General features: G+C 36.5%; 1 protein-coding gene across 4 annotated transcripts in view; it reads right to left on the reverse strand.

The window, feature by feature from the left end:
* The window catches only part of Ntrk3 (neurotrophic receptor tyrosine kinase 3), a 387,384-nt gene that overhangs the window by 24,961 nt on the left and 347,239 nt on the right, over window positions 1-15,184 (reverse strand). For 2 of the 4 annotated variants that reach the window (NM_001270655.1, NM_001270656.1), the window contains one exon: window positions 4,053-4,094. The exons of the other annotated variants lie outside the window; for them this stretch is intronic. In NM_001270655.1, the coding sequence (NP_001257584.1) occupies window positions 4,053-4,094 (42 nt within the window). The remainder of the gene's footprint in view (window positions 1-4,052; window positions 4,095-15,184) is intronic. 4 annotated transcript variants of the gene reach the window in all.

Genomic DNA, 15,184 nt, shown 5'->3' on the forward strand with positions numbered 1-15,184 from the left:
TGTCTATGTCTCCCAGTAACACAAACATCTTTCACTGATGGACCAGTTGGAGGAACATCAGCAATGAGCACTGGAAAGCAGGTACCTAAAGAGATGAAAACCTCACAGCTAAAAGGATAGATTGTGTGTGTGTCATCTAATGGAAACATCTTAGAAGAAGCTAATCTTCTGGATTGGGATATTTGAAATCAGTCTAGCTTTCTATATGCCGTAAAGACAATGCAAAAAATATCTCTACCTGGAAAGCAAGCACACTGGGACTCTTCACTGAATACAGGCTTTCGAACAAAACAAAACAAACAAACAAAAAATGCCAGTAATTAATAGAGTATGCTTCTAGAAGAACAGAAAAAGGAATGTAAGGCATGTGATGTCTTGAATTCCACAACAATGGAGCAAACAGACCACAACAATGCAATTTAAATCTAAATAACGCTTGCTAATTTGGTGGCTAAAGGTAATACAATAACTAATAAGGGCTTCCTATAAAATGGAAACATAAAGTAAATAATATTACCAATAATGTTAATAGTACTACTGCTGCTCCTACTAACCTAATTATGGGGAATGGAATTTCCACATAATTTTAAGCATAAGTGCAGAGGAGAGTGGGTACAGAAATAATTAAAAGCCTGATAAAGACTTTTTCATTAAGGGAGGAAGGAAAAGCACATATAGATACCAATCAAGTATTGATCATAATAATTTACCTTTAAATATGCCTTGAGAAACTTTGAGTAGCTTCTAAAAGAATAAAAGTACTACATACAGCTTCCTAGCCATTTTTAGTAACACAGTGTCAGAATCTTTCATCTTATAAAAAACTAAAATAAAATAAACAAAATGGACAAAATGAAAGTAAAAGCTGATGCTGTGTAGACAGCAAATATAAATGGATTATTACTATCTCTAACACGGGAAGAACATTTAGGTTAGAACTCAAGGTTCATGTTATTTAGAAAAACTATTTAAAACAAAATTATAGAAAATATTAAAAATAAAATCATGAAACTAGACTCAAGGTTCATGTTATTTAGAAAAGCTGCATTTAAGACAAAATTACAGAAAATGTTTAAATTAAAATGCAGAAAGTAGAAGCAATAAAAGTGAGATACAATTGGCCACATATGCACATATGCACATATACAAATACATACAGGCAAGCATGCATATGCATGTATATGCTTATGTAGATGTAATGGCCAGTTAAATTTCCTTAATTCATTTCTTTTTAGACATTTTGTATTATTATGTGTAGTTGAAAAACTCTATCAACAGTTTAATGTTAAAAGGGGGCTATGTCCTAGTTATTTCAAATAGAATGGCATATATAAAGTTGGAAAAGTTCACCATTTTGATAATCATGAACTTGTTTACTCCAGCTACCACAATAGCACATGTTAAATATATTCATATATAAAGAATAAAATATCATAAATATTTAAAAACTGATAAAGCTGCCACAATGAAAAACTAACCCACACTAAAGCTACTTTTTTAATTTACAAAATCCAATTACATATTAAACCTCAAAGGAAATGTGAAAAGAAAAAAAAATAAGTACATTATAAGAACGAGAAGCATTTTCCATAGCAAGTAAAGCAAACTATAAACAACAACATAGGATTAATCTATTAAACAGTGTATTGAAGAAAGGAATTAAAATACTATTTGCCAAAAATAATATTTAAAGTGATTTATTATACTATGAACTGAAGTCCTATTCATTGACTCCTATGGAAAATAACTGAAGGAATCTTTCAAAAACATATGGAATTTAATGATTGTTAGAATAATTAAATTATAACTAAGCTAAGTAAGGATTCAATTTTAAAAGGAAGTAAAAACCTAAAAATCTATTGAGTAAAAGAAACAAAGAATAAGACCAATTTTTAAAAACAAAACTTATTTGGTCAGAACAATGGCAAAACAGTCAAAGAGACAAAACCACATACTTGATCTATATGATGAATTGCTTGTCTTCCAAAAGTTATTAAAATCTTTGGCAAGGTTAATAAGCAGTGTAGAAGAGAAAAATGTAAATTATAAAAAATGTTAAATCCCAATAAGTTTTAATAAGAAAATGAGAACAAAATATTAAAATTACAGCAAATCAAACCCACGTCTTATGAAAATAAAAATGAGGTCTTGTATGTGAGTTCTAGTAAAGCTTTCCAATGCAAAAACATAGACACTTTCTCAACCACTCTCTGTGGCTTAAGTATGTGTAAAAGCAGGATCGGTCTAACAACACAGAGCCTCAACTATATAAATACAGATAAAGAGATTTAGTCTGTATGGTCTTATAAAGCCATCTCTTCTAAATATAATCACCAAACTGAATAGCTTAATTGCAATGTATCACAAGAATAATAGCCATAGGAAATCTACTGTTCCATTTACTGAATTAAAAAGTAAATAAAGAAAAAATACATTCTTTGAAAAGATGCTAAAATTTTCCAGTACTGTTTTCTGGGTTGAAAAGCCTAATCTATTAATGTGGAAGGAAAACTTCTTTTACTTAACATGTTACATACCACAATGCCTGATAAACCTGAGAAGCACAGAAGGAATTTCCCTGATTTTGTGAAACACTCTAATCAATGTGATATAGTAATTATTTTATAAAATGCATATAGTTTCAAATTGGCCTCTAAATACACAACTCTCTATGACTAGATTAGTGCAGCTCTCAGAACTTATCAGAAAAGTTTCTTTGTGCAGCAGATAGTACTTAAAAGAAACCAATGAGGTGTAGGCTTGCAAAGAACCAGCGACTGTAAAAGCTCAGCCACAAATGGGACATCTCACCGCGTCCCTTCTGCAAGGCTCCGTGGCCATCAAAAAAGAGCGGGAGGAAAGATTGTAAGAGGCAAGATTGGTAGGGAGGATGAGAGCAAAACAGAGTCATCTAGACATGATAGGACCTATGTACTTGTAGCTCACAGCAGCTGTGGTTGCTTGCAGGAGACCTGCACATGATCAAGCCAGTCAGCATGGAGGGGGAAGGAGTTCATGAGTCCCCATTAGTAGCTGAGATGCTATGGAGATTGGATGTTTTCCATGGGAGTGGCAGTTCTCTCTAAGGGAAGGTCAACCACACTCCAGCGGATGGATATACAACCAGAAGTCTTATGAACAGCATAAAGTCTATGGCTTTAATGATCCGAAGTCTATGGGTTATTAAATTTTAAGAAGGAGGACACAAAGCGACTAGGGAGGTGGGTAGTTCTGGGGCAGGGGGAGTTACAGAGAGGAGTTAGACATACATATGACTATAATATATGTATGGTATGAAACTCTCAAAGACTTAATAAAATAATTATATTAAAAAATAAATTTATGATAAAATGTTGAAGCAGAGAATCCAAATTGTCTGCTGTCTGGGTATAGCATGGTTATTCAAAACAATTAACTAAAAAGTAATTAAAACTACTATAGCTTGCTTAGTAAGCTACCCACATATAGAAAACTAATAACCAAACTTCATGAATAATACCATAATAATTCAAAACGGAATTGAAAATAAAACTGTATAATAACAATTAAGCACTTAAAAATCTGATACATAACTTGGCTTAAAATGTATAGATATATTCAAATAAAAAAACACAAAATAAGACCTTCTTAAATAGAATCTCATCACTTTCTTGGAAAAGTAGGTTTGATGGGATAAATCACTCATTTATCCTTCAAATACAGTTTAAAATTTCAGTACAAAATATACTTAAAACTCCGAGTGGAATGGGTTATAGAAACTGGCAAGATAAATCCATAGTTTATCCAAAGTAATGATTGCTTAATTAAAGAATTGTTGAACAAGAACAGTGATGGGGATTTGTTCTCTAAGATAGCAACACATTTTATTGCACTGTGCAATGAACACTCTATATCTGGCATAAAAATAGACAATATACTCCTGTAACAAAACCTGAAAACCTGGAAGGAGAATCATGTATAAATACTGAATTTTAATATATGAAATGATGGGTTAGTAATTAAAGTGTTGGGACAATGAACTATTCATTAAAAAAATACACTTAGATACCTACCTCACACCATATACAAAAATCATTTCCAGATGGATTAAAGAGCTAAACATAAAAAACAAAACAATAAGAATATTAGAAGAAAACTTACAAAGGTATTTGTATAACCTCAGGAGTAGAAGACCTTCCTACGTGACATACACTTAAAAAGCCATAAAGGATACGATTTATAGACACAATTTTGTAAAATTAAATATCAAAGACAAAAATTTGTAATCAAAAGACAAATGACAGAAACATCTGCAACATATGTAACAGATAAATCATCATAATCATCATTATCATTAATAGGACTCTGTAATATGGTCTTGCTAAGCAGCCTCAGGCTGGCCTGGAAGTCTCTGTGTAAATCAGGCTTGCCGCAAGCTTGCAGAAGTCCTCCTGCCTCTGCCTCCCCAGTGCTGGGACAGACAAGGAATTAAAATCCATATAATTCGTGGTGCTTCTTTGCATTAGTTAGATAAGCAAACCAACAGACAGATGAGTGAAGACTAAGAGCAGACACGCCACAAATAGCTACAAATGGCCACAAACAAATGACAGAATGCCAAGTAAAAGAGCATAGACATGTATTTTAATGACACTTGATAAGAAGGGAAAGATTGCTAGCTGATGCTTGAGAAGGTATGAGACATGATGTTGTAATCCTAATCGTGAGACCGGAATCTGTTTTTGAGGGCACAGTCTTTGCATTGTCTACCCACACTGGAGATGTAAGAGCCCTGGGTCCATTGATTTCACTGTAGAACTAGTAGAAAACTATTGTCTTGTGTGTAGGCAAAAATATTTGGTTCAATATTTTCATTTTGTCATTTCAAAAGGCATAGATATGTTTACTTTTAAAGGTGTATGTAATGGTTAAAAAAGAATTTTTAAAAAAATGCCGTATGTACTGCTATCTAAGTAGGTCCAGGACAATGAATGTAGTATTTGAAAATACAGCTCATTGATAAATACACGTTGTCATTCTCATTTATGTAAAAATGAAAATATATCCACACAACCAAATACACAGTAATAGTATACGCCTTTGTGAATGATAGGAAAGTATCCAGAAAGCCACTAAGGCAGTAATTTTCTCTAAAGATGAAAGTAAGACGCTTCCCAATTTTATTATATGTATTTCTATATTGTTTACAATTTTACAGTGATCGTGTACAGTATTTTCAAATTCCAAGATAAAAGAAAAAGTAAACATTTGAATAGACAGACAGAAACCAACAGATACAAGTCCACAGAAAAAATATCAGTTTTGTAAAATAAGTATGTTTGTGACAGAATATGCTAGCATGGTTTGTCTCACCTGGCTTCTTGAGTGAAAACAAATAGAAGTCAGGAATACCAAAACATCACCCTGGGTGTATAATTTTAAATAATGGAACCCTCCATTTGATGCTAACATATGTCTCAGTTGATGGTTTTTATATAAAATACAGAGGATGTTTTACAGTGAACTCTTCATGTTCAGAAAAGGGGAAATTCAAGAGTGCTGGGTGCAAATGCTGATGACCCTAAGTGTTTGTTTGAGTAGGAAACTCCCAGAAGGGCATTAACTGGTCACAGGCCCCCCTTTAGAAGACTGCCATAAGTAGAAGCAGTAATGTGAGTTATATTTATACTACATTCCTCTAAGAATTAGGTCTTAACATGGCAAAAACAGCAAAAATAGGAAGTCAAAAAACTCTGAATTTTGCTCTGCTTTTAGATAAGTCCTTAGATTTTATTTCTTACATTTCTTCACCTTCAAACTATGAGTCACACAAGGCTGCCTCAGATGGTATCACAGATACAAAAACCTACCAGGTATCATTAAGTGCAGAGATATACACACATAATACAGTAATTGATCACTGTGTACATCTCCACACACTCCCAGACAATACAACAAGTCTAACTTCCTACAGTTTCCTTATTGCCCATAAGAATTCATATCGATTTCCTTCCAGCATTCTCCCACATTGAGGAGACTCAGTCTGGGAAAAATAGTCTAATAGTTTCTAATGACAAAAAAAGAGAGAAAAAATTAAAAAATAAGAAAATACTAGACAAATATCTCTACCCTAAAACTTACCCAGATATAAGCTATTCAGAGCTATACTGTCAAGGATAAGAACAATACTAATGAATGAATAATGATATCATACAGTTTCTTATTTCATTCTTTCTCCATTCCTGTGGAACAGGTGCCTCTATTGTGCCCATTTCACAGATGAAAACAGGATGACTTGCCCAAGCTTCACATGAATAGTATCAGTTTGTGATTGGAGCTCTCTACCTAAGGATCTTGAAGCTAAACCTTGAAAAGAGTAACCAAAACTAATGAGGAGCAAGGAAGATGCTGAAGAGTGATTCCAGCAATAATAAAAAAAGGAGAAAAAATAAATCTTGGAGTTAATTGCTTTTAGGAAAAAGCCCCTCTGCTTTCAGAGCCGCCCACCTCCCCATCACTGCCTTCCATCGTCCTCGCTTACCCTTCTGACCTACAAAGTCAGGAATTAGGGAAACATAGAAGGAGGAATTGCTCAGGAAAGGTCTTGCTCATTGGGTTTAGATCTGGGTCTATAGAAATTGGGGGCTCCTGGTATCCCAAGACATGCTTTTCATTTGCTTCTGTCACTGAACATGTACAGAATTCATCAGGAGCTTCTCTTCTTAGATCATCATGCATGTTGACTTAAGAATACAAAACTTCTTTAATTATTAAGTCACATTACATTAAAACCATTATCCTAGACATACAGTATCAACATGATACACCATGTGCTCTCATTGAAACATAATGGGAGGTAAAATACATCTCTCTTTTATATGATGTTATGGCCCATCAATGGGTTCTGTCTGATCACTCCTTATAAAGTCCCCTTTAACCTAGTGATTTTAGCAACCATTGATGATCATTGCCAAAATCTATTATTTCGTTAGTGGTTCAAAAGGATGACATTCTAATTATAATGTTCCTTCTGCATATATTAGCAGAAAATCTATAAATAAAAAAAATCCCTTCATCAGCTATGTGATTGTACTGATTATAGCTTATTTGAAACAGGCTTGACCATTTCCCTGTATTTACTTGTTTTTAGGAGAGTGAATTTATCACTAAGCATTATGGTTTATATATGGTCTGAACACATAGGCTTGAATATTTAAATACTTAGTCTGGAGCTTATGGAGTTCTTTTGAAAATAAAAACAAACAAAAACTCTTACAGAAGGAAGTGGACCTCTGAAGGTGGGTCTTGAAGTTCTATAGTCTAGCCCTACTTCCTGTGCACGCTTTGCTTTCTTATTGCTAACACAGTGTGATCAGCTCTCCCATACTCTTACTAGCACCATGCCTCTCCTCCATGACAGGCTGCACCACCTCAAATTTTGAGTCAACTAAAAAATATCCTTTCTCAAGCTGCTGTTTGACAGTTATTGGTCATAGCAATAAGAAAAGAAGAGCAGCATTCTCTGAAGGTCAGTTGTAAGGACTTCGTTTTGCTTCTGAAAATCATTTCCAGGACTTGCTCTTTTTAAAAAAATAATAAAAACATGCACTTGAAGTGTTTCAGTCTGCCGCAGTGACTATTTTTGATGTTTTGCTTCCTTCCATCTCTGGCCAATGGATACCTCTTAACGCTGTGCCTCCCTCTCCTCTCATATAACCCCAGTAGTCTTTGATGGAACCTTCACTTTCCTACATGAAAGAATATTCTAAGCTCCTCTTGTCATTTCTTTCCAGAGCCTTTAAAGCTGATGTTTCTCCAAGGATCTCTGTATCTTTTTGATGCACAATGGAATTAGTTCTCCATGCTTCTAGGGTGCTTGTGACTTCTGAGTCTTTATAGTGGGAAATTCAAAGCTAGGAAATCACTTTTTTGGAAAGGAAAATAGGATATGAGCTCATGATTTTGCTTACCCACAGTCAAATTCAAGATTGCTTGGCTTCCTTGGACTTTATATTTCAGTTTTTCTCTCATGCTGAAAATCATAGTTACTAGAATTTAATAACAAAATTATTTAAAAATTTTCATAACATATTAGTGTCTCTTTTTAAAGCTATGTACTTATATATTACATCTGCAGTTTCCTCTCCTTCAGCCTTTCCCTATGCCAACCTTTCCCCCTAATCCACTCCTTCTCCATTTCCCTCCAGAAAAGGCAGGCCTGCCAGGGGTATCAACCAAACATGGCATATTGTGTTGCAATAAAACTAAACACCTCCCCTTATACTAAGGCTGGAAGAGGCAACTCAATATGAAGAAAATGGTCCAAAAAGGAGGCAAAAAGTAAGCCCCTGCTCCCATTGTTAGGAGTTCCAAAAGAAGACCAAACTACCCAACTATAACATGTATGTAGAGGACCTAGGTCAGTGCCACGCAGGGGCTGTGATTGTCATTCCAGTCTCTGTGAGCCCCTATGAGCCTTAGTTGTTGATTCTGTGAGTTTTCTTGTTTTGCCCTCAACCCCTCTAGCTTCTACAGTCTTTCTTTTCTCCTCTTCCACAAGATTCCCCAAGTTCCAGCTCAGATCGTCAATTAGTAAATGGAATCTCACAAACTTGAAAAGCTTCTGTAAGGCAAAGGATACCATCAATTGAACAAAATGGCAGCCTATAAAACGGGGAAACAATTTCTCAAACTTTGTAGCTGACAAGAAAGCTAATTTCCAAAATGTATAAAGAACTCAATAAACTAAACACCAGCAAACCAAACAATTCAATTTAAAAAGGGATGAAGATCTAGACAGAGAATTCTCAACAGAGAAATCTCTAATGGCTGAGACACATGGAAAGAAATGCTTAACATCCCTAGTACTCAGGAAAATGCAAATCAAAATTGCTTTGAGATTTCACTGTACCCTGTCAGAATTGCTAGATATAAATAAATAAACAAACAAACAAACCAAAAAAACCCCACTAGTGATAGTTCATGCTGGTGAGGATATGGAACATGGGGAAGATTCCTCCATTGCTAGTGGGAGTGCAAATTTGTGCAGCCACTTTGGAAATCAATATGGCAGTTTCTCAGAAATTTGGGAATAGTTCTAGCTTAAGACCCAGCTATACCACTCCTGAACCTTTACCCAAAGGACACTCCTTCCTACCACAAGGAAGCTAGGTCAACTGTGTTCATAGAAGCTTTATTAACAATAGTCAGAAACTGAAAACAACCTAGATGTCTCTCAACTGAGAAGTGGATAAAGATAACGTAGTACATTTACACAATAGAGTATTACTCAGCTATTACAAACATAATGCCATGAAACTTCCAGCCATTGGATGGTAATAGGAAAAAAAAATCATCCTGAGTGAGGTAACCCAGACCCAGACAGAAAAACATGTTATGTAATCACTTATTACTTATGTACTTATGTACTCTGTGGATATTAGCTGTGAAGTAAAAGCTAATCATGCTATAATCCACAGAGCTAGAGAAGTCAAGTAACAAGGAAGACACAAGGGGAAAAGCCTGAATCTCTGTAGGAAATAGACTAGATATTGTAGGTGGAGTCAGAAAGGGGGGGGGGGGGACGGGAACAAAAGGGATCAGTAAGGGGAGAATGAGGTTAGAGGGAGAGAATGTTGGGACAGAAAACTGGAATTGGAGGGCATTTGGGAGGCAAGGTAGAAACCTAGTGCAATAGAAACTTCCTGGAATCTACGAGAGTGACCTTAGCTAAGACTCTCAGTAATGGAGGATACAGAGCCTGAATCAGCTATATCCAATAAGCAGGCATGACTTCCAGTAGAGAGACTGGGACACCAACCCAGCCACAAAACCTACAACCCACAAATTGTCCTGCCTGCAAGATATGCCTGGGTGAAGATGGTTCAGAAACAGTGTGAGTGACCAACCAATGACTGCTCCACCATGAGACCCATGCCATGAGAGGGCACATTTGATATTGCCTGGAGGGCCAGGTCCCAGAGGCTAGCTAACACAGAGAGACCGAAGGTGGAACTAAACATGGCTAGCCAAAAATAAATAAATAAAATCACTGAAATGATTCCCAAAGATATTCTGCTATACTCACAGATTGATAGATTGGTGCTTAGGCCAATTTCATCAAAGAGGCTTCACACCAGCAACTGATGCAGAGACCCACAGCCAAACATTAGTACCACTTCTTAATAATGTTAAAAATATATAGATGATTTCAACATTAAACCATCTGTCCTGATCTCAGTTCTTTTTGTCCTTAAGATACATCAACTAGAGAAATATGGAAAGTATAATTTTACCCTAGCTCTTTTAAAGTTACCACATAAGCGCACTTTTCTATTTATTTTTCAATTTTAGAAATACTTTTTTGTTTTTCACTTCCAACTTATTTCATGTCAATTATTGACCATATTTTTAAAAGTCTGTAACAGTTTGAATCTCAAAAGTACAGAATAGGAGCCCTTTACATAAATTATAGTTCTATTCTTAATCTACTGTTCTTCTTGACACTAGGCACTCCTACTCTCACTTTTCTACAGAACACAATGTTGGGTTGTTCTAGCTTTTTTTCCCATTTTTTGTTTGACTGTTCATTTGTTTTTGTTTGTTTATGCAAGCACATATCAATTCAAATTAATCTATCTGTTCTATGCTTTGCCTTCTTAACAGAAGTCACTCTTTCCTTGTATAGTTGTACAGGGCTCCACTGTGTATGCCAACTCCTTAGATTATCCAGTCAATTTTCAGAAGAGCCTAAACTTCTTCCCACAGAAGGCATAAGAATATTGAGAATATTGCTCGTAAAAGTCATTGCCCATCTGAATTGGCAAAGCTTGAAGATGCATGAAAACCTCCAAATACGTCCCCAGTAAGGATAGTTTTGTGATATTTTAAAAATCCTCAACTCTTGTATGCACCTTTTCTAAACTCAAATTTAGAATTTCCAGTAATCTAGCAATGACACTGGTGATTAGCACATAAATCGTATGCTCTGGAGACCCCAACTTCTTTTTTTTTTTGGTTCTTTTTTTCGGAGTTGGGGACCGAACCCAGGGCCTTGCGCTTCCTAGGCAAGCGCTCTACCACTGAGCTAAATCCCCAACCACCAACTTCTTAAAGATAGATAGATAGATAGATAGATAGATAGATAGATAGATAGATAGATAGATAGATAGATAGATCAAAATAGAAACTAAAAGGGAAACAAACATAAAAGGGTATTAGTGATATAAAATAAAATAATTATTGATAAGAGACAAATAGATAGTCCCAGCAAATAGTTCAAAGACTTGAATCACATGTCAATAAAATAAAATCCCCTGTTTTCACACATACACAAAAAAAATCAATAGAATTGATCCTGAATAATACTAATGTATTAACAATAAATAAGTTTATCAATAATTCATGTGGCAATTGGTAGATAGAGGAAATAAGTTTTCATTAATATTTTACTTTTAACCTCCATGGTCATCAAAAGCTGGAATAGATAGATATTACTTTAATCTACTGCCCGTTTCTTTAATCTTCTGCATGTTCATTGCTAATAATTGCAGGGATACTCATTCCAAAAAAATCTCTTAACATTTAGAAACTTATGGTCACTGGATATTAAAAATTAAATTTAAATCTTCATACACATTTTTGTCACAGCAAACCATGATAGAGTGGCTAATAAAGGGCTTTCAAGCATAAAAATAAATTACATAAAGATAAAATTCAGTGGTAACTGGAATGAAAATATAAATTCAAGAAGAAAAAGGAGTCATGTAAAAATGGCTGTTTAAGAATTTGTTCATGTGTTAAATGGATGATGTTCCAAATTGCTCTGGTATTTAAACTTCATTAGGTGCATTAAAGGAATGATGTATTTTTTAATGTCAATGTTTACAATATTCTGGAAATGATGGCAGCACTTGAAACTTTTTAAAAGGTTGCAACCAACTACCTAAACGGTTTCTAAGTGACAACTTTAAATGTGTTGGGGCATACATAGCTTTTCAAACTTCTTTTGAGATCATAAAAGTTTGGAGCTCTCGGGGCTGGGGATTTAGCTCAGTGGTAGAGCGCTTACCTAGGAAGCCCAAGGCCCTGGGTTCGGTCCCCAGCTCCGGGGGAAAAAAAAAAGTTTGGAGCTCTCAAGTATAGGACATTCACATGCAGATAGAAAATTTCCTATCTTTCTTGTCTTGTCTTCCTTGAACCTGTACCTCTCCCATTCCCAAAAGGAAGAAAGAGGAAACGATGGAAGGAAGAACACCATGCTAACCAGCCTGAGAGTCTGCTTAGGATCCCCCAATACATGCCCTTCACTCCAGCCCTTCGTCCTCAATCTCAGCTGCAACCCTGAAAACTGAAAGAACACAGCAGAGGAGGTAGTGAGTGGGGTGTGACGGCCTGTGACCTATCAGCAGTTCTTCCTGGATGTAGAATGTTGTGTGTGGACAACTCTCAGACCTCCCCACCTCAATCCTCACACACAGTGTTGGTCTCTCTCCTGAACAGGGAATTATGTCTGTGACCACCTTGCTGTGGTCAGGGGGATCCCATTATTCCAGGACAAAGAGAAACTCAACTAGGCTTCAGAAGGTTCTCATGCCTCTATATCTATTAGAGGGACAAGGGGGCACTAAAGCACCTAGATTCCTTCTTCTCGCCCAGACATTCAAAACATCTACCGTCACACAACTCTGACTCCATAGAAGGAGACATGGTAACCTGTACTCCAATAGATAAACCAAGACTCAGCAAAGAAGAATAGACACATATCCACAGGGCAAAATATCTCTGCAAACAAATCAAGCCTCCTCTGTATGGAAGGAATATGAACTAATCCAGACTTTCTGAAGGAGATAATAAAGTAACCTATCTTCTTTGATGACTCAGCTACAAAGAGTTGTTGAAACTCTGAAACATAAGTTTATGACCAAACGGTCTAGTCATCTGGAGACTGTCAGTCCTGGTAAATGCCATTAATTTTTATTTATCCAGTTTTAGTATTTTTTAATTGCATGTCTTAGCAAAAAGAAAAATGTCATGTGCGTTTAAGAAACAAATCAAACATCAACATAGATCTTATTCATCACCTGAAAAGTCTTGATCACTTAACACATACCCGAGTGGGTTTTGCCTCTTACAGCCTATCCTGTTCTTCCTGTTCTGCCATGTCCAAGTGGTACAACAATGAGGGACACCTATCTCCTCGAACGTGACAATATCTATGGTTCTAATAGCCAGCACTGCCATCTGATCGGGCCTTCTTCCCAGATGTTTCAGGGACATGAGACCTCAGAATTGTGAAGTCAGAATTGCTATCCTTGCTTTTGCCTCCTGGTGTCTTCCAAAGACTATGGCTGCAAGCTATTGTCTCACTTTCTGGTTGACAAATTGAAGAACTCAACCCTAAGTCTAGCAGGTGCTTGGAATTTTTCCAAGGAAAAACGAGAGAAAAAATTTACAAAGACATGAGAGTGGGGGCTCCCTCCAAGCAGGGCATTGTGGCAGCTTATGCAATCAGCATACATTTAGCACAATCTCCAAGGGAATGGCTGCTGCATCTCTGAGCCTCTAGCCCTGGGATTAGGACAAATCCTCAAGCCTTCCAAAACTACAAGAAGTTAAGAGCCAAGCTGTTTAGCAGTGGGAGCCTAGAGGATAAACAAGCCCATTGTGATTCTTCCCAACTCTCTTACCTAGAGCTGAATCTGCCAGGAGCAAAGTTCTTATGTGGATGCTCCAAGAACACACACCTTTTCATAATATCTTATCCCTGCTCCCTTTCTAAATGCCAGCAATTCATTCAAAGTCCTCCTTGTTCTTTAGTACAGCTAAGCAGTATATATATATTAAAGAGACCAGACACTACTTTGAAAAAATAACTTGGCCCTTATTTTCCTTTCCCGATGCCTAGACTCTAGACTCCTGGCTTCACTAAAATCTTCTTATGGAAAGAAACTTTAAGATGTTAAAAGAACTCAATTCACAGAACAAAGCTGGAGGTCTCAACTCAGCTCTGATTCATAAATCAAACTTGAGACCGAAGAATACACCCAGATCTCAAAAGTGCACAGTAATGCGATGCATGAAGGAAGGCTAGGTCAGTCTAGTTTTTTTTTAATTACCCTGTCATGCTCAGGTACTCACAGTTAGGATCAAATTTATATTCACATAGATTTAGGTCAAATTATAAATCATCTCTTTCAAATAAAGTTTTGCTTGTTTTCCTTCATACGCTACGGTGACACTGGAAATGTATGTGATAGGTTGAGGAAGGAGAGGATCCAAAGCAACCAGAGCGATAACGTCTAACTGAACAGGGACTGTTTACCAGTTCAGTAACCACAGAATGTTTATCTTCTTGAAGACTCGTTTCCTTGTGTGTGGAATGGGGATAATAACACACCTACTCAGAACATGTACTGAAAAGAAATGAGGTAGTAAATGAAGGAGGAAATATACACACAGAGAGAGATTTAGATCAAAATCTTCCTTGCAAGTGTTTCCCAAAGATTCTTGGGTTCTAGACATTCTGCTCAATGAGCCCTCACAACAGTGAGACAACCATATTGGATGAGAAACCAGATCAGGGAGGAGAAACTTGTCAGTCACTGGACAAGCATCAGGTTGAAGGACTGCATCACCATACCCCAAGCCCCTCTTCTTAGAGGTTTTTGTTTTGGTTTGGTTTTGTTTTGGTTTTAGTTTATGACAGTGCCACCAACAAGAACTGGGCACAGTCTAAAGGGATAGGCAGGGACTACATGCCTGTCAGTCTTGATCCCTGCTTCTGGTCTGTTTTAAAACAACAAACAAAGAAAACTAAACTAAAACTAAAACAAAGAGACATACACACACAAAGACATAGCCATGATATTCAGGAAAGGCAGCTAGAGTGGATCCCAGAGAAGACAAAACTGAGCTAGAATGCAACACTCTTCTTGCTCTGAGTGTGAGACTCTACTGTAGGAGATAAAAGCAAAGTAATTGGGTTCGAGAAAATGAACTCTGAGGAGCTGGTGAGATCACTCAGTGGTTAGAGGACTGACGACTTTTGCAGAAGACCAGGGTTCTGTTCCCAGCATTCACAGGGTGGCTTATCTATAACTTAGATAAGGTAGCTCCTATTAAATATTGTCCTTATAAGATAGGAGCCTGTTATAGCTGTCTCCTGAGAGGTTCAGCCAGAGCATGACAAATACAGAAGCGAATG

The sequence above is a fragment of the Rattus norvegicus genome, chromosome 1, assembly GCF_036323735.1.
Source record: "Rattus norvegicus strain BN/NHsdMcwi chromosome 1, GRCr8, whole genome shotgun sequence".
NCBI lineage: Eukaryota > Metazoa > Chordata > Mammalia > Rodentia > Muridae > Rattus > Rattus norvegicus.